At 55.4% G+C, this 21,287-nt stretch overlaps 3 protein-coding genes across 8 annotated transcripts in view; all 3 read right to left on the bottom strand.

The window, feature by feature from the left end:
* DNM3 (dynamin 3) overlaps positions 1–2,103 on the bottom strand; it is a 177,655-nt gene extending 175,552 nt beyond the window's left edge. For all 4 annotated transcript variants that reach the window (XR_010990628.1, XR_010990629.1, XM_068164571.1 and 1 more), the window contains exon 1: positions 1,918–2,103. Coding sequence is in view for 2 of the 4 variants with exons in the window: in XM_068164571.1 (XP_068020672.1) it covers positions 1,918–2,063 (146 nt within the window). In the remaining 2 variants the exon portion in view is untranslated. The remainder of the gene's footprint in view (positions 1–1,917) is intronic.
* A 6,527-nt stretch (positions 2,104–8,630) lies between these two features.
* METTL13 (methyltransferase 13, eEF1A N-terminus and K55) lies at positions 8,631–14,396 on the bottom strand. 2 transcript variants are annotated; one of them, XM_068164530.1, is made up of 9 exons: positions 14,209–14,239; positions 13,800–14,127; positions 12,919–13,666; positions 11,904–12,103; positions 11,140–11,335; positions 10,741–10,884; positions 10,352–10,564; positions 9,860–9,991; positions 8,631–9,371 (listed from the first exon to the last, which is right to left on the bottom strand). In XM_068164530.1, exons 3-9 carry the CDS (start codon positions 13,622–13,624, stop codon positions 9,097–9,099), a joined length of 1,866 nt encoding a protein of 621 aa, XP_068020631.1. In that variant the 5' UTR covers positions 13,625–13,666; positions 13,800–14,127; positions 14,209–14,239; the 3' UTR covers positions 8,631–9,096. The 2 variants fall into 2 exon arrangements, with proteins under 2 accessions (XP_068020631.1, XP_068020633.1); XM_068164532.1 differs by lacking the exon at positions 13,800–14,127 and having other exon boundaries at positions 14,209–14,396.
* Positions 14,397–15,574: 1,178 nt separating this feature from the next.
* On the bottom strand, positions 15,575–19,747 carry ITPA (inosine triphosphatase). 2 transcript variants are annotated; one of them, XM_068164514.1, is made up of 8 exons: positions 19,470–19,578; positions 19,327–19,384; positions 19,176–19,240; positions 18,388–18,461; positions 17,350–17,381; positions 16,475–16,590; positions 16,095–16,171; positions 15,575–15,789 (listed from the first exon to the last, which is right to left on the bottom strand). In XM_068164514.1, the coding sequence occupies exons 1-8, from the start codon at positions 19,530–19,532 to the stop codon at positions 15,669–15,671; spliced, it is 606 nt and encodes a 201-aa protein (XP_068020615.1). In that variant the 5' UTR covers positions 19,533–19,578; the 3' UTR covers positions 15,575–15,668. The 2 variants fall into 2 exon arrangements, with proteins under 2 accessions (XP_068020615.1, XP_068020616.1); XM_068164515.1 differs by having other exon boundaries at positions 15,703–15,789; positions 16,057–16,171; positions 19,470–19,747.
* Positions 19,748–21,287: the final 1,540 nt, after the last annotated feature.

Here is a 21,287-nt window from a genome sequence, read left to right as displayed (position 1 = left end):
AGCCACAGGCTGATTCGACAAGCAAAATGCTCCTCTGATCTCCTGGGTATTTATTAATCTGGTTCAGAGGATTCACAATCAAGTTCTCACAGCTTAGCAAGTACACATCTGCTAACCACACATACCTACTCAGGAGGAAAGGCACAAGTTAAAACAGTTGCTCAGCTCTCATGGAATAGGTCTGAAGTTACGCATTTTAATATCACATTTGCAACAGGCTCCCAGCTTGCAAGCAGGGAGGTACCACAGATAAGCTGATTCTGTATCTTAAAATGTTACTGTGCGAAACCACTAAGTGGAACTCGGAGACAAGAGTTGGAAAGATCCAAATTTCAGATCCCGTGTGACAGAAACACTGTGGTGCTCCACAGCAGTCTGTAAGCTCTTCTCTGAACACTTCTCTGCAGTGTTTGCAGGCTGCATGGTGACATTGGTGAAAAAAAAAAAAAAAAAAAAAAGTCATTGTTCTTAGCTTTTCTGCATAATTCTTCCTTGAAATACGCACATCTCACTTATGCAGCTGGTTGGAGCCTCTTGTTCGAACAGATCAGATCAGGACAAACTGGTCATTTTCTCGTTTTGCTCCAGGTGGCTGAGGTGGGAGAGGGCTGCACGGGAGGGAGCAGCTCCACCTGCGGATCAGATGGAGCAGATGCCTCTATCAGGGGAGCAAGCACAAGCATCCGGAAGCAGTAAGCTCTTCTATCAGAGCAGCTGGATCCAGACAAAGACATCAGCCCACAGCCCATCACATTCAGCCCTGACCACAGGTGGGTGTTGCACCCGACAAAGCTTGCCACGGGGACCAAAATATCCTCACAGAGATGCTTTTCCTCCTCAGCTTTCACAGTTTTGTAGACACACAGATCAAAGAGTCAAAAGGTTGCAAAAATACTTTTTAAAGGGTGGTTTAAAGAAAACTGTAATAATCTGATGACCAAACGTGATTTCTGAGGTTCTCCCTTGTGCTTTTTAAGCTTCAGAGACTGGCAGTTCTGTCAACATCAGTAATTAGCTACAGTCTTCAAGTAGAAAGATGAGGAAGCACTGACATTTAACACAGTAAGTCCTGGAGATAAAGAACCGTGTGGGATTTTTATACTGCACATCCAGAGCTATTGCAGTCTGACACACGGGCCAGCTCGTGGTGAGACACAGCACTTAATGTCACCTTTAACGAAGGCCTCTGCGTATGAAAGCTCCCCAGCTGCTGATACAGGACAGCCCTTCGGATCCTGTGTGCTGTCTCGCGATTGCAGCTACGCTCTGGAATCTCCCCCGCTCCCTCCAGCAGCCTGCACGCCGGCTGCAGCAAACGCCGCAGGAACTTCACGAAGCAGCAAGTGAAGTTCATGTTTAACCTCAGGAGATCTTCAGGGACACAGTCTGTCCACCCAAAGGACCATCCCAGTCGCCCGGCTTCCTCTCCTTCCTTATTTTTAGGGAAGATGCTAGCACCTCTATATGCACATTAGAACTGCGTGCAGCGAAGGTCTGAGAACCGTTAACCGACCGAATCCACAAAGCGCACTGCAGCGAGAATTTGAGGCTCCAAACGTATTCCTTGCCCAAACACCAGTTAAGACACCCGCACCGGGCACACGGCCGCGCTCACACCGGAGTTGCGGCGGCTTCTCTGCAGCACGCAGATCAAGGACGCCGCCGGGCCAGGGCCCGCCCCGCCGCCCCCGCGGCACCGGGGAGCGCACTAAGCATCCCCGGGCAGCACGGAGTCGGAAACCCGTCCCCCCTCCCCGTTTCCCCCTTGTACATCCCACTAGCCACCGGCCTCCCGTCACCGCTACGGGGATGCGGCGCGAAAGGGGGCGCGCGGAGAGCGTTAGAAGCGGGGAGCAGCCGCCGGAACGGTGAACGTCGCCGGTGGGGCTGCGAAGGGTGTCGCGCCCGCCGCCTCACCTGGAGACGCAGTTCTCTAGCACCGAGCTCTTGCCGGCGCTCTGCCCGCCCACCACCGCAATCTGCGGCAGGTCCAGCAGGCAGCTCTGGCCCAGCGCCGCGAACGCATCCTGCAGCCGGTTGACGAGCGGGATGAGCCCCTCCATCCCGCCGCGTCGTCCCCTCCCCGCCTCTCCGCCGTTGACAGGTAGGGGCCGCGCGCTGCGCATGCGCTCCACCCCCAGCCGGGGGTGGGGACTCGGCGGTAAGGCCCCGCCCCTCCTCGCTGCGGTCCCGGCGGGTGCGGGTAGCGCTGCAAATGCCGGTGCGAGCGGGTCGGGAGCTCCGGGAGGCCGTGGTTTGGGCGGCCCGGCACCGGCAGAGCCTCCGCCCAGTCACCGACCCAGACTTGAAGCTTTCGGGGAGCCCCCAGGCGCGGTGCCTGAGCAGCGGAACGGGCTCGTCGTCCCCGCGCGTGGACACGCCGGCCCCCGTGCCGCTTCGGCGGCGAGAGCCGCGCCTTCATCGCATCCACACACCTGCCCACACTTCCCCTGTGCTGCCCATCTCGTCCGAGAGCGCCAAGCCCAGCCACCCGCCCTGTCCCTCTGGCCAGCAGGGCTGCAATGCATCCTGTGAGCTCCAGTGCAGGACCGCACCTGCCTGGGCACCCCCCGACGCATGTACACTTTTCCTTTCCCTACTGGGGGCTTTTAGAAGCTGCCCTTGTGACAGAAGCCCTTCCCGCACAACATCCTGATTGGATCCAAGAACGAAGCACTCCTGCCCTTCGACGTGAATTCCACCACTGCAGCCTCAGTTCCCGTCGCTGCATGGTAGATGGGAGTCTCTCCGGTGGTCAGTGGCTGAAGCCTCAGGTTCAAACTTCTGACCTGAGTGCTGCTATGCAGTTGTCCCTTACCCGATCGCAAAATGCCCTCCGCTTCCACTCCGGGGGTGGAGCTTCACATCCTTCCCGCTCGCCTATACCCTAATTAGCTAAAGCAAAATTACCTCCCATATCTCTGTTTATCACACGTGGAAGAGCTGGGCCTCATGATGGGAACAGGATCAGATTCACTAGTCATGAGGTCTGTGTTGATAGGTTGGACTCGATGATCCTCGAGGTCCTTTCCAGCCTAAGTGATACTGTGATAGAAGCCATCCCTACAGCACATGAGGGACCCTGGCAAGCAGCACCAATACTCACCCACGGGCAGGAGTGCTGCCATGGTCAGACAGGCAATCCACCAAAACCATCTCAGGGCAGGCCAGAGAAGCTGGGTCCAGCAAGGCTGGTAGCATGTGAGGGGCTGAGGAACAGGCTGGGAAGCAGTAACAAGGTCCGAGCCATAGTACTGAAGGGGGTTCAATTAAAAATGCACACTGAGGCTGAGCTAAAGGCACAGGCACCACAACAGATGAGACTTAGCTGTGATTACTGGCAGCAATCACAACAGGAAAAATTATCCCAAAGAGAGGCTTTGGAGTACTGCAGTGATAAAAGTTATCCTCTGTATTAAACCAGACACCAGCCTGACTCAGCATGAGCAGCAAAACAAAAGGGAACTGCAAACATCCCGCAGGCTGACAGATACTAACGACCTGGAGGATTATCAAAACTTCTTGGCTAGAGCTCTCAATTCTAAAAAATTACTCTCTACAGCAGACTGACTTCTAACCCAGGAAACAAGAGAGCAGCTTGCCAGAGTGGCTAAACTGTTTTTAAATTGGTACAACACAGAGATGGTTTCTCTAGCAGTAGCTCTGCAGCTAGATCACCTCCACAGCACCACCCCCTCTGGGGAAAGCCTTACAATCATTCCTATCTAGATGGAGCCTGGGGGCTATTGACATAATTATGCCAATTACCAGCATGATTGGTTTTTTCTCCACTCCTGAGTGAATAGGCTATGCCAGGAGGCACTAGAGTAGCTGCCTGGCCTTCTTCCAGTCCAGGGTTTTATATAGAGGCTGGAAGTCAGGAAGAGCAGCTCCATGTGCTGGCCAAATCCACCCCGAGTGTTGGAGCACTTTGTGCTGCCCCACTGGAGAAATTCAGATTGGTAGAAGAGCAGCCTGGCAATAGGATCACACGCCTACAAAGGAGGATTTAAGAAGGCACAGTGCCTCAGGAGCAACACTGTGCACACCTTCAGATTGATAACGTAGGGAACTTTTCATGAGGCCTTTAAATTGCAGCTTTGTTGGCTTCCATAATTAAACAAACAAACAAAAACCAATAATACAGTAAGGAAACATCTATGACTAGGAAAAGTTTGATATTCCCACGAGTCTGGGAAGTTTCCAAACCATGCTTTTTGGTCTATTGAAGCTGAGTTAGAGCCATGAAGTGACCACACTCGCCCTCTGACTCCATCACTTGCAAAAATCCACTCTCCCTCACAGAAGAAAGCCATAAGCAGCCAAGTAAGGATTTCCCACCTCCTGGTAAAGCATGAACATTTTCATTAGGCTTGCTGGTGGTATCACAAGGATGCTTGCTTTTCCAACAGTTTCAAGAGAGCAGTGAAGAGAGGAAAGGCATCCAAGCATATCTTCAGGTCTCTGCCTTTTCTGACTTCTCCAGCTTGTTCCAAAACCCCATGCAGAGCCCAGCCTGGCTTTCTGAATTTGTAACGATTCAGAGTGGCCAAATTAAAGGAAAGTGGGGTAGTACTAACAGAGACCACTGCAAAGCTTCTTGCAATGAATAACCCTGAAAAGAAAGATCTAGACAAGTGTCATAGTCATGCAAGAAACTATTTTCCTGGGGAGCATGAGGAATGATCCTCAGGAGCACAGAGCTCCATTGCTCACTGGTTAGCCAGCTAAACATGCTCTATTTTTACCTTGCACTCAGTTGTGTCTCATGGTATTTATCATTTACTTTAGCCACATGACAGACTCAGCAAGGAGAGAAGACCTTTGCCAACCATATCTCCCCAGCACAGCAGGAAGGGTGCCCTGCTACCCAGGGTGGCACACTGGCATCACTGTCTCCATCAGCACAGCTCTGCTCACTTCCAGATGTCACCAGCTCCAGCACAGCCTGCCTGGGGCCCTCAGCCCTGCCAAAGCCTCCAGTGCATTGCAGATGAAGCCTACAGACAGCAAGTTTGTCCTTCTCTGACTTCCAGAAAAATATATGGCAAAACCAGTCTGGTTCAGGGTGCAGCTGTAACATCTGATCCCACAAACTCATCCACAGACATTTCTTCCTAACCAGGCAGTGTGATGCTCAAACTGAGGCCGGTTGGATCAGGTCCCCAGGCTGCTTTACAAACACACACCAGTGCTATTCCCTTCATGAAAAACGGGTTCTATGTAAGCTGCCAGAGAGGAAATGTGCAGATGGCTGCAGTGAAATACCAGGCATACTACCCTGCCAGGAGAGCAGGCAGGGCCTCAGGGGAGCTGTGTCCTCCCTGCTGGACACGTTTTACAGAGGCAGGCTCCTTCATGCATGATCTTCTTCCCTCCAGGCACTTCTCTCACCTCCTTCTTGCTTCAGATACAAGCCCGGAACTCTGCAGAACTTTTCAGGCAGCTGAGCAGCACAAAGCAGGAGGAGGTGTGGGAAAGGAGTCCTGTACACAGGGGAGCTCCTAGGCTCTCAGCAGCACCTGGCTCCACAGCGCTGGCATGAAGATGCTGGTCAGCATTATGCCTGTGTAACTGCTAAGAGGAGAACTTAGATCTTGGAGCTGCAAGAGACAAAATTAAAGCCAGTGAAAGCAAGCCAGAATGGCTGCAGAGCTGTGATTAGTAGCGGCTGCAGCATATTCCCCTGTAAAGAGGAGGCACTTTCTGCCTCTTCTCTGAAGCCTGTGGCACTGCTGACTCACAGATTGCATGACAGTGACGTTCAGCTCCCTGTCTTGTCCAGCACGGTGGCCTCTTTCCTGCCCTGTGACCTCTAGCTGCATCCTTTTATTCAGTGCATCCAGTTGCAGGGTAGAAAAAAAACACCATGCTGCACTGCAGTCCGCAGAGATGTTTCCTTGTGGCCCTGAGCACCCAGGAAAGAGCCATACTCCCTTCACTGCAGCCTGGCAGCACTCCTGCTTCCTTGGTCACAAAGCCAGGCAAAGCACATGCTTCCTTGAGAGAAATTTTTGTGCACAAAACAATCCCCAGACACTTCCACCCTCCAAGATGTGTTTGTTGCAGCCCTTGCTGTGCTATGACCCTGCCATGCCCAGGTGGCAGCAGAAACCCCAGCCAGTATGGCCAGGTTCAACCTGATAGAGCTCTTCCCAGGGAAATTCTCAGCCCCAGCACTCAGTTTCTGTGGCTTTTATTACTACAAAATCTCCCCCAGCTGCTGGATGTACCTTTAGCTGGTGACAGCATGTCCCCTGTCCCACTCCATCCTCTTTCTGTGAGCCCAGCCATTTCCAGCCCTGCTAAGCAGAGACCTGTGACACCCAAAGGGGTTATACAATGCAGGGTGCATACAGGGTCCCCCACAGCAGCACCATCCTGCCAGGTGCTTGGCCACAGTCACCTTGGGTCAAAGAGTCTCCATGGCTAGGCATGACCAGCTGCATCCCTCCACCTGAGATCACGAAACTCAGGGCTGATCCACCTGTGACTCACTGCACCAGTAGCAGGACACAGGTAGAATGCTCTGGAAGGGATTCAGGCTGGACCCGACCAAAGCATCCCCAGCTGGCTATAGCCTCACACCCAAACCATGCAATGAGATACACAGAAATCTCTTTTTGTGCTGGGAAATACAGAAAGGGAAAAAAAAAATCAGCATCTGGAAGCAGCAGAGGTTGCTAAGTGACAGCAGTGCTTGTTTCTACCCTGCCACTTACAGCATGCCTAGCCTGCAAAGGCAGGAAGTGAGAAGTAAAGGATGTAAACGGGAGTATATTGCCAAAGCACTCAACAGATACACAGCTGCCAAACATGAGCTGCACGTTTTGGCTGCCAGAAGATAAATATTTACAGCAGTTATTTCAGCCTGAGAGCATTTTACCTGCAGAGGCTTTCAGGTGTTCGCAGCACTCCTGAATTTGCCAATTTGTTAGCTGAAACCTCTTCCCAGACCCAACTCAGGCTGCCAGTAGCTGCAAGGACAGCTGCAGCGAGGCAGATTTCATCCTTACATTATGGCTCATAGATGGCTTTTGTCTGCCCACCAGGATCTGGCGTGAGCAGCGATCAGGAAGCACAACAGAAAGGCAAGACTGGACAAGGCAGGGATGAACACAGCCTTTGTATGAGCTCCTGGGGAAGAAATAAAGGGCACACATACGAACCTGTGCCACTGGAACTGAGAACTGAAAACTACGGTAAAAATAGACTAAATGCAGCACTGCTGCTCCAGTTGAGAACTTTGCCATCAGTAACGTGAATGGATACTAGCCACCTTTCAAAAGCATGCTCATCACAAAGGAGCTTTAGAAAGTGCTGAAGGGGGCAGGCAGACTTCCACCCAGCTGGAGCCTTGTCTCTCCAGCTGACCAGCAACCACGTGCTGCCCCGAGCACGGGGTGCTGAGCGCGATACAGAGGGCATGTGCCCACACTGCCATCCTTTATCTGAGGCAGGGAGCGAGCCAGCTCTCCCCTCCTGTGCCTGGGAACCATCGGAAACACATTTTTAAAAGGCTTCTCTCCCTCTGTGTAGAAGAGGATCAGCTCAGGGAGAAAGGAGGGCACTGATTTGTGCCTCTGTGGGAAAGGGAGTAAGGCAGTGAAGGAATCTGAACAGAGCAGTTCCCCACCAGCTCAGGGCTAAGAGCCCTTGGGATACCCTTTTCATGGGGAACTGCAGACCTTCTGGCTAACATAATCTCGCTTGAATTTCTGAACAAGGCTGTTTTCTGCAGGTCAGGGAGACCTGGGTCCTGCTGAGGAAGGACAGGATGGCCAGCAGCTCACTGACACCCTGATGGGACAGGGTACACAAGCTGCAAAGCTGGCAAGACAACTCCAGTGGTTGCTGTTGCCTCCAGGGCAACATCTAGGTCAGGTCCCTCAGGGAGCTGCTTTTGAGTGTGGTGTTACCACCTTCCATTGTGGAAAAGTGGCTGGGGAAGGTTTGCTCTGAGCAGCAGCTACCAGAAAGATGTCCTTGCTCAGGGTGCTGGCAGCAGAAGGCAGCAAGAAGTGAAGGTGCAGGATCAATGACAAAGTGTCATGGTCCTTGAGCGGGTTGTCACCTTGATGGCTGCAAGCTCTGGTGCAATGTCTGACTCGTTCTGGTACCAGCTGTTGCAAGGGAGAAAGACAAGGCCTCCCAGAATGACTTCTGATGAACATGGGAACAAAGTGGTTGGGCTACTCTGTAACAGGCCAGGACACACGGGTCAACTCTTCAGCTAAACCTCGCAGGGAGAAACCAAGCTTTGAAACCCTCATGAGACAGAAAACCTGGCTGGGCAGGAATGGGGAGCTGTGGGAACACCCTAACAGGCATTTTCCTGCTGCTTTTTTGTGGTGATGATTTGTGGACCCAGGGCTGGGTTGCTGCTGGCCTAGGGGGACAGGGGAAAAAGACTTGGGGCACCAGGGGACTACAGGTCCCAGCTCACAGGGGCCACAACTGCAGAGATGAAGAGGGGAAAGCACATGGAGAAGCCCAGTTCAGGAAGGCAAATGGGGAGGGGCTGGCAGAGTACAAGAGGCAGCTGCCCATCCCAAGGAGGGGAGGCGACTGTTCTTTTTTCCAGGGATACTGGGCGCTCCAGACATACACCTAGCAAAGCACTGGGGGGATCAGAGTAGCCCTGACCACTTTTATTTTCACAGCTCTCAGCCCACATGCATCCATAACCAGGCTGGGGCAGGGGTGGAGCTCTGCAGAGACCTGCGACCAGGAATGCTGGAGATGCAGGGAGAGGCAGCACCAGAGGAAAGGAGCTGAGAGGAAGGGGACAGCTGGAGGGATGCTTTTCCCACAACGGAAAGGCAATAAGGACAGACCCAAACCCAAGTGCTGTTAGTCCCACATCATCTTCCCCTCACCACTCTATGTTACCCCTTAGGCTGCACAGCCTCCCACACCCCCAGAGCCCTGCCTGGGAGGGTAGGGAGCAGCTCTTCACACCAGTCACGTCCTGAAGACAGACCCAGGACACTGCGAGCCCCTCCAGGACAGCAGTCTCAGCCATGGGCACCCGTCTACTGCGGGGCACAGCACCCACACAGGGACAGCACTCATCAAGCAGTATTAGGGCCCCTCTCAGAGGATCTGGATGGCTTGCAGCATGTCTGCCAGCACGTAGGAGCTGTCCCAGGGGCACCCAGGCTGCCGCAGGGCCCCCTCAAGTGCCTGGGCACGAGCCCCCAGCTCCGCAGCGTCCCGACGAGCCTCAGGGCTGGGCTGGCAGAACAGGATCTCGTTGACCTCTCCTGCAATGCGGCGCGCGTAGAGCAGGGGGAAGACCTCCCTGAGGGTGCCCAGGACAGACTCTTTCAGCTGGGCATCACGGCACACCAGGTTGAGCAGAAACACTCCTGCAGCAGGGCAAGACAGACGGGAGTTCAATCAGCCTGCACACATTGTTCTGCTCCCTGCTTCCCTGCGGGAAGGCAGCAGAATCTGTGCCACCCTGCTGCAAACTCTCCTGCGGCAGCACGAGGAGTACCAGCAACCCCAGTGCCCTTGGCCCAGCTCCACGTCCTTGCCACCACCCGAGTCGTGGGTGGCCACACGATCTGTTCCCAGATACCGCCTACACCCTCTGCCTTCCCACAACCTTTCTGGGCACCCTGGGATGTCTCAGCCTGCCCGAGCCAGCAGTGCCACAGGCCACCGGCCCCACCCTGCTCCCTGAGGCCACAATGCCCACCCGGGGCTGCCAGGAGCGGCAGATGCCGCGCAGCAGTCCTGGCCACAGCTCCTGTTGACCAGGTTTAGGAATGGTGGCACTGCCTCATAACTCAAACCCCACACAGGACCAGACAGCCTGCCTGCAGGGGCATGGACAGATCCCCCCTCCTACCTTCTGGCTTGAGAATGGTTTTAACTTTCTGCAGGAAGGGCTTTTCCACAAAGGCTGGGGGTGGGCAGCTCATCCCCACTGTGAGGTCTTTGCTGTCCACATCAAACATGATGGCATCATACTGGGCTGGGGCTGCAGGAGGAAGCACAGAGATTTGCTAACCCATGGGACAGATGAGCCACTCCCCGTGGGGAAGCAATGAATGGGGTGGGGTCAAGATGCCCCCTCTGCTGTGTTACAGCTGCTTCTCTCTCCTAGGGTTTCTCTTTCCATGGAACACTGACAGCTGCAGCCCTCAGCATTGTGAGAGGCAAAACCTCAGCTCCCCTGCACATGCTTGCAAAGACAGGCCTGGGGAGGCTGGAGCTTACCACACATGGCAGGACATGGGCAGGGATGGGAAGCAGAGAGTGAAAACAGCCCAGGACTCTGGTGCCCAGCATGTCACCCACTGGGCTCAGCAGGGCACCCAGGATGCCCTAAAGGTGGTACCTTCAGCTGCCAGCTTGGCCACGTAGTCCAGGCCATCCGAGACATGCACCTGCAGCCGGTCACCCGGGGAGAAGCCAAACCAGGCTGTAGCCACCTCCAGCATGGAAGGGTCAATCTCCACCACGGCCACGTGGGCCTGCGAGAAGTAGTCGTGGATGAAGAGAGGCAGGCTGCCCCCGCCGAGCCCCACCACCAGCACCACCAGAGGGGTTCCTGCCAAGGGAGAGCACCCAGTGAGCCACCAAGACAGCCCTGCTCCCACAGCCTGTCCCACCTGCCAGCCCCAAGCTATTGCAGAATGCTGCATGGGGCCACTTGGCCAGGAAAACCCTGCCCCAGGTGCTGGGGTGCCTGCCCTCAGCACAGCCTCCCACCACTGGCCTCTTCACCTGGGAGGGGGTCGGGGCCCCCCAGCAGGCAGAGCCCAGCAACCATGGCCTTGTGGTGCTCACAGCACAGGTAGCTCTTGTCGACGGCCGCAGGTGGCTCAGCAGGGCTGGGCTTCTTCTTGTCCTTCCTCCGCTTCTTCTGGCCTACACAACAGGAGACACTGGCTGTTAAGGGGCAAGGTGGGAGACAGGGGAGTGTGCTTTCTGGGGACTAGACACTCTCAGCTTCTGTCCCACTCATAAAGCAAGCAGCAGAGTGTAAAAACAGCTCTTTAGCTCCTCCGGGACAAGGCTGGCAGGTCTCAAGAGGACCTTTATCTTCTTTGTGTATTGGTCTCACTCTCTTCCACCCCAAAATGTCATCCTTGGCCCCTGCTCCTTCCCCCTTGTCCCACGTACCTTGGAGAGGCAGGGAGGGCAGCAGTCGAGCCTCTGACTGCACCACGTTCCTGCTGCGGAGGAAGATGAGGCGCCGGAAGTGGCAGCTGCCATCCCCCCTCACGTCCTCCACCACGTAGTCCCCGCTCAGGGGGCTGCTGCCACGGTGCCGCACCGCCCGCACCCCAATGTCCCCTCCCACGGACAGGAAGGGCACCTGCAGAGAGGACAGGGGCCCGTGTGAGGAAGGAAAGGCTACAGGAACAGACCCTGGCACTCCTGCTGTCCCTGTCACAGCTAAAGAGCTGGGACAAGTGGACACAAAGCAGGAGCAGACAGATGTGCTGTAAGCAGCTGCAGCACATGGGACACCAGATTCCCTTCCATGATATGTGCTGGGGACAGCAAGCAAACACTGCAAGAGTTCAGGTTTGGGGAGTTGGAGTGGGAAGGTGGAGACAAAAGCAAAAGGAGAAGTTAAAGGCAGGACTAAGAAGGAGCTGGATCTCCCAGGGTTTCAGAACGCCTGGTTTTCCTGGGATGTTGAGTTTTCCAAGGCAGTAACCTCACACTGAATCCTGCCGTACAGACACCCCAAATCCTGCCTCCAAGCCCAGGCAGCCAGCTGGAGGGAAAACTGAGGAGCTACAGCTGACACCAGTGTCCTCCCCACCGAGGGAGCCAGCTCACACACCACAGCCAGATCTCTCTTGGAGAAGAGGGATTCACTGTTGGCAGCCAGCCTGGCCCCAGCCTCAGGAAGCTGAGCAGCGTGTGGGGCTCACCTGCTGCCGGGCAGGGAGGCCTGGCGGGGCCAGCTCCATCACCTTCGCTGACAGCTCTGCCTGGATGCCAGCCATGCCCTCGTAGTGCTGTTCCCTGTGCAGGGCCACGGTCACCAAGCGCCTGAAGCCTGCGCTACTGGCCAGCTGCTTCCGCCCTTCCTCCATCCCAAAGAGCCACTCGGTTTCTCTGCCCTGTGGGACTGCAGAAGGAGCTGTCATCAGCCTGGGCCAGTGCCAGTCCCAGTGCCACCCCAGCTTCCAAGAGAGGAGCTGCAAGAAATGGCAGACATCACAAGCAGGTACCACTGTGTGCCTTAGCTGTGCTTTGCAGCCATCATGACAGCCAAGACATTCCCCATTCTGGGGAGCCTGGACAAGCCACATCTCATAAGATAGCCAACAGCCTCACAGCCTGTCTCCAGACTGTGCTAAGTGCTGCTGGCAGAGGCAAATGTGTCTCCACGAGGTGCAAGCACAAAACCAAAGTGCAGCCCCAAGCAGCCTGACCCTGGAAAGTCAGGACACCTGCGTAGGCCAGCAAAGCCTTTCCAGCTGCACCTGCTGGGCTCTTTTTGCAAGGACGTACTGTGGTGGCTGTGGCCAGCATCAAGGCAGGAAGCCACCACCTTGGAGGCAGGGCAACTAGCATACCTCTGCTGCCAGAGGGGCACCTGCTCAGCCAGCAAGCTCTTAGAATAGAAGAGAATTAACCAGGTTGGAAAAGACCTTTGAGATCATCGAGTCGAACCTATCACCCAACACCACCTAATCAACTAAACCATGGCACCAAGCACCCCATCCAGTCTCTTCCTAAACACCTCCAGTGATGGTGACTCCACCACCTCCTCTTGCACCACCAGGCAAGCACATCCCACTAAAAAGCCACAACTAAAACATCAACCCAGGCAGGATACTCCCATCTCCAGCCCTGTGTCAGCAGGGCCAGGACCCGTGGCCATTTTGCAGCTCCTGAGCAGGGCACTATCCTACTGCAGCCAGCAGAGGCTCTACTCACTGATGAAGACGGCAAAGTGATTGTCACGGGAAGGTTTCACTGAGGGACTGTCAACAACGTGCAGCGTGTAGCGAGGCCTGCCGCTCTCTCTGTCACACAGGTCCAGGGCAACCTGCTCCCCACAGGGCGTTCCGCTCAGCTGGCTGCAGAGCAGGGCATAATGCTGCCTGTCCCTCACTGCTGCCACCAGCTGCTCCGTGCTCTCCACCCGCATCGGCTTCTGCTGCTCCTCTGGGCAGATCTCCAGGATCCGTGGTGCCGAGCCTGGGATTTTCCTGAACTTTGTCATGACATAGACAAAGATGGGCAGGACAAACTGCTGCTTGTCTCCGCTGCTGGCTACCTGATGCACACGCACGACCCAGCCTTCCTGGGAGAAGTATTCCACCGCTTTCTTCAGCACGTGGCCTTGAGCCAAGGAGACACAGAGGTAGCGCCCTCCTACCTGCAGGACCCGGCTGATCTCAGCAAACATCTTGTCCACCTTGGCTAGAGTAGCCTCCTCTTCATCCGCGAGGATGGCATCCAGTGTGCCTTTGTCCAGCACCACCTGGAACTCTGCATCAGGGAAGTCCATCTGGAACACATCCATCACCAGGTAGCTCATCTTGGGCCTCTTGCTCCCGCTCCGCTCTCGCATCTGACAGATCACTGCGTCGCTGATGTCGATGTTCACAATACCCTCACACATCCCCATGTCGTACATCTGCTCACTCAGCTCCGAGTTCCCACAGCCCACCACCAGAACCTGGGGAACAGCACAACAGCCATGTGATGGTGAGAACACCCTCAAAATGTGCAACAAAGCATTTTACAAGCAAGTGTTGGCCACGGCCATGAACCCTCTGTGAAAACCACACCCATGGCACCAGCAAACCCACCTTGCAGGACCCTAAGATTAACTTTCCACGCAGAAAAATCACACAGGCACATAAACAATGCACATAAGGAGGGTACTAGAGCACTGGAAGAAGCAGTCTAGAGAGGTTGTGGAGTCTCCTCTGCAGAAATTCCAAAGCTGTCTGGATGCAGCCCCAGGCAACCTGTTCCAGATGAACCTGCTTTAGTAGGGGCATTGGACAAGATGGTCCCCAGAGGTCCCTTCCAACTCCCACCATCTCTTTCGGGGATGATCTGGATGTTTTAGCTTCCAGAGCTCCTCGTCTCAGGGCAACGCGCGGGTCTCTCTCACTGGGGTTTTCGCATGGTCTGTGTCAGCACACGATGGCGCTTTAAGCCGGGACACGGCAGCACAGAGCTGGCCCCCCAGGAGGCTGGCCCGGGGCTCACCTTGTCGCAGGGCCTGACGTACTTGTGCAGGACGGGGCAGAGCTCCGGAAAAGCTCCGTACCACTCGAAGGAGCGCTGCCCGCGCTGCCGGAAAAACCGATCCCAGTACCGGGCCGATCCGAACTCGCCGGGGCTGCGGGGGTAGCAGCTCCATGGTGCGTTCACCTCGGCCCCACGGCCGCTGCCGCCGCACGTGGAACGGCGCTGCCAGATGACGTCACATGTATGCGCAGCGCACCTACTGGATGTCGCGGCCCCACAGCCGACTGGCTGCCTCTGCCCCCGGCCGCTTTCCATTGGCTGTCCGCCTTACGCGCCCCCGGCACCACTCACCAGCGGCAGCCCCTGCCTGGCCCTCAAGAGAGCGAACCAGTCCGCTGGGACACCGCCACCGCGGGCGTACCGGCAGCTCGGGACTCGGGACTCTGTTGGACTCAGAGCTCTGCTGTTTCTGGGCCGCACCGATGAGCCGAGGCCAATGAGGTTCAGCAGGGTCAAGCGCTGCGCTCACAAGAGCCCCACGCTACGCTACTGGCTTGGGGAAGTAATTGGAAAGCTGCCCGGCAGAGAAAGACCTGGGAATACTTGTCAACAGCCGGCTGAACGTGAGCCAGCACTGTGCCCAGGTGGCCGAGGTAAAGAGCAGGAATGGTGTGGACAGCAAGAGCAGGGAGGCCATTGCCCCCTGTACTCAACGCAGGTGAGACCACACTTGGAATAGTGAGCTCAATTTCAGGCCCCTGGAGCACAGCTGGGGAAAGGTCTGCAGAACAAGTCCTGCGAGGAGTGCCCGAGGAAACTGGGGTTGTTTAGCCTGGGGAAGAAGCTGGGGGGAGACCTTCTTGCTCTGCAACTGCCTGAAAGGAGGGGTGCTGGTGAGATGGGTGCTGGCCTCTTCTCCCAAGTAACAAGCAACAGGACAAGAAACTGCTTTGAGTTGCATCAGAGGAAGTTTAGATTCCATATTAATAAAAATTTCACCCAAAGGCTTGTCAAGCCATGGAACAGGCTGCCCAGGAAAGTGGTGGTCACCATCCTTGGAGGAATTTAAAACCCATGCAGATGTAGCACTGAGTTTAGTGGTGACTTGGAAGTGCGAGGTTAATGGTTGGACTTTATGATCTTAAAGGTCTTTTCAAACCTAAATGATTCTGTGATTCCCCAGGAGAAAACTGATGCAGGGAATGCCTGCACAGGTCCAGGCCAGAGCCCTACCAAGCACAGCAGCCCCTGGAAGGCCCCCTCCTTGTGGCACAAATGTGCAGCCTAAGTAACCCAGGCCCACTGGGCTGCACAGCATTTATGAAGCAACACAAAGAAGGGGAAGAGAGGGGCTGCAGGCACAAAAAAGGCATCAGTGGCTTGCTTCAGAAGGAGCAGCTTTAATGGCAGCCCACAGCAGATGTGAGCTCTCCCAGGGCTGTATGTGATATGGACAATACGTTCGCAGCCCAGGAAGGCTAGCTGGGGCCAGAGCAGGGCTCTGGTGGGTTGCTCTGAAGAAAGAAGGCAGAGAGTTCACTCAGTGCTCTGTAACGGTGAGAGATTGAGTTCTTCACTGCCTTGGGCAGTTCAGCGTAGCTGGAGGGGAAGAGAAACCACAAGTTTCAGCAGCAAACATACTGCAGCACATGCCCTCCAGTCACCAAGGGCTCCCCTCTGCTCACTGTCTCCCTGCTCAGCTGCAGCAGGGGTGTCTGTAGGGACCCACTGGCAAAGCCAGCAGCTCCCATCCTGATCCAGAGGTTCCCTATAACCCACCACCATCCAGATCCAGGAGGTTGTTTTCTGCCTGCCACCCTCTCATAAGCCAGTTCCTCCCCACACACAACCTCAACCCCAACTTGCCTTAGGTGGTGAAGAGCTGTAGGTACAGCACCACTTACGTCTGGTTGTAGCCATCTGGCTGAAAGCAGGGATCCCAGCCAAAATCTCGAGGGCCTCTGGGCTCCACTATCAGCCCCTGCCACAAGAAAGCAAAAAAGCTCAGTAAGCTCTGGTTTGCAGCACTTCCCTCAGTCACATGGGAAGACAAGGGGGATGAAAAGCCTGAGGTAATGTGCAGAGTTTGGTACATACAGCTGGGGAAAGGGCTGCAGCATTCAGCACCCACCAGCTGTACTCTTCCTCTGTCTGTTCCCAAGCTCTGAGGGCATTCAGTGACCCAGGGGGCACTAAAATTGTCCTCAAGAGAGCCAACACCACTCTGAAATTAACATTACTGCCCTCCTCTCAGTATGTTCCCTCCCCCCAGCACACCACCTACGTGAGTCTGGCCTTTGAACAGCTTCACTGGCTCCTCCGGGTTTCCAGTGCTGAATGCAAAGGTACAGAGAGCGTAGGCAGATTTGTCTTCGAAGCCAGCCAGCAGCTTGTACAGGCCTGAGCGACACGGAAGGACCTGGGCGTTACGGCCGCCCCCCGGAGCACAGCACCCACCCAGAGCTCCCAGAGCACCCACCCATGGCTCTGGCCAGCCTGATCTAGTGTGGGGTGTCCCTGCCCATGGCAGGGGGGTTAGAACTACATGATCCTTGTGGTCCCTTCCAACCCTGACTGATACTGTGATACCAGAGTCGGAGCGGGCAGCCCTCAGCACTCGTACAGAAGGGACAGGAAGAACTTGCTGCAGGAGGTGACAGAGCTGGGGACCAAGGATTCTTTTGGCCCAGTCTCTCCCATGACTTGAGGCCAGGGCTGCAGACCTAACACAGCAGAAGCTGCAGCACCCTGCTATTAATTTAGGAGTGGAAGGAAACAAGCAAGTGCCACCACAAAGGAGTAATGCCTACTCTGAGCTAGTTTAACTAATGCTCATGATGCCGGTGCAGCACTGCAGTCACACTCAGAACCCTGGGATGAAAGGCAGTCACTGCACACCAGGGCAGGGAAGTATTGGTGAAGGGCTTGCACAGAAGCCAGAGGGAGCAGCAGGTCTTCCAGGTCACACTGACAGAGAAAATGTTTCCACAAGCCCTGCCACCAGCCTGCAGAGGCAAGGAGCCTGGAAATCCAGGCATGATGCTGAAGCTACTGAGGGAAAACAACACAGAAACAAAACAATGCAAGCACGCTCAGCAGAGCCTGGGTTCCACCTGCAAAGAGCAGAGTTATGTGCAGAGCAGTAACAGCAGGCAGTACCTTCTGGTTGGAGTTTTTCCAGGAACCATTTTCTGAAGAGGAAGAACAGAGGAAAGGTTAATTTTTTTCTATCAGAAATACAGGCATCCTTGAGGCTTTTATTGCCTACATTTTCATAGCCCTTTAAGTCCCTTTCAAATGTGCTGTCAAAGTACTTCATTCTGGACTATTTACCAGTTTACCAACAATGACAGCCTCAGCTCTTCAGCTGAACAGCACACAGTGACAATAGCAGAAGGGTATTTAATCTGCTGCAGTAGTGGGGTCTGTGTAAATAACCCAGCTGGGGGCACTGACGTGCTGGAACACGTTTCTCAACTCGTTCACATCTTACGCTCAGCTCTAGTGCCAGCTTCTTCACATAAAGCTTTCATGTCTCTGCTTACCTCAGCAGACAGACTTGGGAAGTATTAATCACATCAAAAGTTAATTCCAGGAGCTAAGGAAATATTTTATTAGAGGAGTTACACTGTAACAATAATCTTGTTATTGACTTGACTAAAGCAGAACCTACAAAGCACTCACCCCAGAGTCCTGCTTAAACACATAGCGCCTCAGCTACACCAAGCACGCTGCGAGCCCAGGTTTCCCAGCGAGCTGCAAGAGCAGGCACCGGAGATTGGGAGCCAGAGGTAGCAATTCAGATCTCTCTCTCTTGTCCCGTACCTACCTCAGGGCTTAAAGAGCTAAATCTTTTTCACAGATAAGTGGCAAAACACTGGAACAGGCTGCCCAGAGAGGTTGTGGAGTCTCCTTCTCTGGAGACATTCAAAACCCACCTGGATGCATTCCTGTGTGACCTACTCTAGGTGATCCTGCCCTGGCAGGGGGGTTGGACCAGATGATATTTCAAGGTCCCTAATGTTCTGTGATTCTGTGTGAAGTCCAGGTCCTGGGGTGCATGACGAAGCTGAAGGAACAGACCAGCGATCACTCCCGGACCCTATCGCTCCCAGCACAGGGAGAATGCCCCATGAAGCACACTCTGCCAGCCTGCACTCCTGACACAAAAGGTGAAACAAGTGCCTTCCTACTTACATGTATGGCCCTGGAAGGCCCCCCAGGGCATTGAAGCACAAGCAGGTGTCTTCTACTATAACAGGTCCCTGAACCTACAGCGAAAGCCCAAGAAATGGAAACATTAGACCTACAGGAAGGCAATGCCTCCGACCCTGTTGTCTTGCTCTATCGCAGTCTCATGTTGCCATGATAACAGAAATACCACAAAAGTTCACCAGCTCTTACAGCTCTTTACTTCAGAGGCAATCCACAGACAGAACCTAACCATGCTCCCCCCAGGCCAGCTAAAGAACAGTAAGAAAACTCTCTCATGGAGAAAAATGAACAGACAGAGCTCAACACTCCCTGCCCTCCCAGGGAAAAGGAATGGGAAAGCCTCTGTCCTGTATTTTCCTTGAGTCCCAGCCCTCACTTAGTTCTTCTAAGGCTCCCATCCCAGAGACAGCCCTGAAAGGTGATCTCCCTGAAGCTCCAGCAGACAGAAAACTGTTTCTCTGCCACTGGGGCTAGTGTGAAGGAGGTGCCGTGTCCTCCTGCTGCTCGAGAAGAGGCCAAAGGAGTAGCACCGGGACTGCCTGAACACGGTGTCACCAACGAGAGCTCACTCTCACACAGCACACACCAGAAAAAGCCCAGTGACAGGTCTGCAGAGAGGCCAGGCCAGTCATAGATGTATCCTAACACTCCCCAGCGCCAGGTCAGAATCCTCAAGGCCACCAGCCGCCCTCCAACCCGCCGGGGCTGCGGTCCTCCCGCGCACACCACTGCTCTGACTGGCGCGAAGAGGAAAAGAGAAAGCAAGCGACCTGCCGGGCGGCTTCGCGGCACTTCTGCACGGAGATCTCATCCGGCTCACCCTGGTACTCGGGCACTGCGGACACAAAGGCCGGCACTGAGAAAACGACAACCGGAGTGGGTCGCGCCCAGTGTTCCCCCAGGGTCCCGCCGCCAACTTACGGTCAATTTTTTTCGCTACCAGAGTGTAGGGAGAGGAGTCTCCGAGGATCTGAGTGACCTGCAGCGGGAGAACGGAGGGAAACTCGACTATCAGGCCCCGGCCGAGACGAGCCAGGCCAGGCTACGACTGCCCCAGCTCCTACCTCCTCCAGCTTCTTGGTGTTGCCCGTCACGAACACCAGGCTCCGCCGGGCGGGCACCGCCATGCCAACCCCACGGCGCACCCACGCCCGCGCGCAGAGCTGCCAATCAGCGCCGCCGGCGGCCCCGCGCCCCGCAACGCGCAGCCAATAGGAAGGCCGCGGCTGCTGCTTCTGCCCGATAGAGGCGGGACTTCCGGTGTGCCGCGCGAGGGGCGGCGCGGGGCCGGGCGGGCAGTCTCGCGAGAGGAGCGCGGGTCGCCGTGGCGGTCTCGAAGGCGGGGCCCGGCCCCGCCCCTCTGTTCTCGTTGGCCGCCGCAGGCAGCGCCTGCGTCCTCAGCGCCTGCGGCATCGCTGTCGCATCGCTGCCGCTGCTCCGCGCCTGCGGGCGCTGGCTCCTCCCGCGGGGCGGCGGGTGGCTGTGTCCCCGCTGGCCGCCTCCTTGTTTACTTCCTCAGCGGCTGGCAGCCAGGGCTGGAGGGCCGCGCTCTCTTTTCCCTGAAGTGGAATCAGACGTTGTCAGGGGAATTAGGCAACAGATTGTGCTCCAAGACCTGCTGCTCTTCACTCCCCGACCTCTGGCAAGCCTTTGCACTTCGTGACACTAGATTTCTCTTGTGGGAGCAATGAAGTTTGCAGGTCCAGCTGGCAGCTGCAGCAAGACCTGGACTCGAGAGGCGAGAGATGGGCCCTGCTGCCAGTGTGGAGCTCTAGTGGAATGAGGCAGGGACGCCCGCAGCTCCGCAGCCAAGCGCGGACGCGGAGCGCTGCCATGTGAAACGGCGGGGCCCTGGGAGCTCTCTCCGTGCTACCTGTGTTGCCTCCTCACACACAGCTCCCCCCAGAAGTTCCTCCAAGGGGACTCCCCAGGGTGGACTTCTTCCCCTCTGGTCTACCCAGTTCCCAGATTTGGGAAAGGAAATGCTTCTGCCCCCCTGCAGCCCTCTGCCCTTGGGCGTGGGAACCCTTCGGTCTCCCCTCGTGGGGCATACCAGCAAGCCTCAGAGGAGGAACCAGCCCTGCAGGAGGAACGCAGCTCCAGCCAAAACATGCTGTTCCCTGTAAAAATGCAATCGTGGAAAACAGCAGCTAACGAAGAGACCTATCTGCTACAAAGAGGGAATGGAGAAAACAGACCATGCACTTGGGTGAAGGAATTGTTTTTGCTGTAAAGTCTCCTCCACAACATCTAAATGAAAACCAACTCCAAAGCACGCAGACAGTCCATAAAAACAACAATCCTCTCCACTCACTACAGTTCTCCTGGCCTCCCGTCCAGGCTGGGATGGCACAGGCTGCAATCTAAAGGCAATGGCTTCTTGAAGGAACATAAGGAGGACTGCTCTGTAGAACACCTGAGACCAGACCCTGTAATGGCCTCTTCAGCCTTGAATGAAAATCATGGAATGGTTTGTATGTTGGAAGATCATCCAGTTCCAGCGCCCCTGCCATGGGCAGAGACTCTCCCACTCAACCAGGTTGCTCAAAGGCTCATCCAGCCTGGTCTTAAAAACTTCCAGGGATGAGGAATCCACAACTTCTCTGGGCAGCCCATTCCAGTGTCTCACCACCCTCATAGTAAAGAGGTTCTTCCTCATGTCTAATCTAAATTTACCCTGCTCTAGTTTAAAACCATTGCCACTGTGACCAGAGGCCCTTATAAAAAGTCCCTCTCCAGCTTTCCTGTAGTCCCCTTCAGGCACTGGAACACCACTATAAGGTCTCCCCAGAGCCTCCCCTTCTCCAGGCTGAACAGGCCCAACTCCCTCAGCCTGTCCTCACAGGAGAGGTGCTCCAGCCCTTGCTCAGTAAAATTCTATT

The sequence above is a fragment of the Melanerpes formicivorus genome, unplaced genomic scaffold (assembly GCF_026170545.1).
Source record: "Melanerpes formicivorus ecotype bairdi unplaced genomic scaffold, bMelFor1.0.p_v2 SCAF_81, whole genome shotgun sequence".
In the NCBI taxonomy this organism is placed as follows: Eukaryota; Metazoa; Chordata; class Aves; order Piciformes; family Picidae; genus Melanerpes; species Melanerpes formicivorus.
Note: the sequence above shows the minus strand (reverse complement) of the source record. Positions and strands in the feature narration are given on the sequence as shown.

Bases quoted from the DNA above. Each gene is read 5' to 3' on its own strand.
- METTL13 (XM_068164532.1), bottom strand. From the start codon at position 13,624: ATGTACGACATGGGGATGTGTGAGGGTATTGTGAACATCGACATCAGC. The intron at 10,565-10,740 runs GTGAAGAGGCCA...CTCCCTTGGCAG, and splicing joins GGGCCCCGACCCCCTCCCAG to GAACCCCTCTGGTGGTGCTG. The intron at 9,992-10,351 runs GTACCACCTTTA...TTCCTCCTGCAG, and splicing joins GGCCAAGCTGGCAGCTGAAG to CCCCAGCCCAGTATGATGCC.
- ITPA (XM_068164514.1), bottom strand. From the start codon at position 19,532: ATGGCGGTGCCCGCCCGGCGGAGCCTGGTGTTCGTGACGGGCAACACC. The intron at 19,385-19,469 runs GTAGGAGCTGGG...CTCCCGCTGCAG, and splicing joins ACACCAAGAAGCTGGAGGAG to GTCACTCAGATCCTCGGAGA. The intron at 15,790-16,094 runs GTAAGTGGTGCT...CTTCCCCTCCAG, and splicing joins CCAGATGGCTACAACCAGAC to CTACGCTGAACTGCCCAAGG.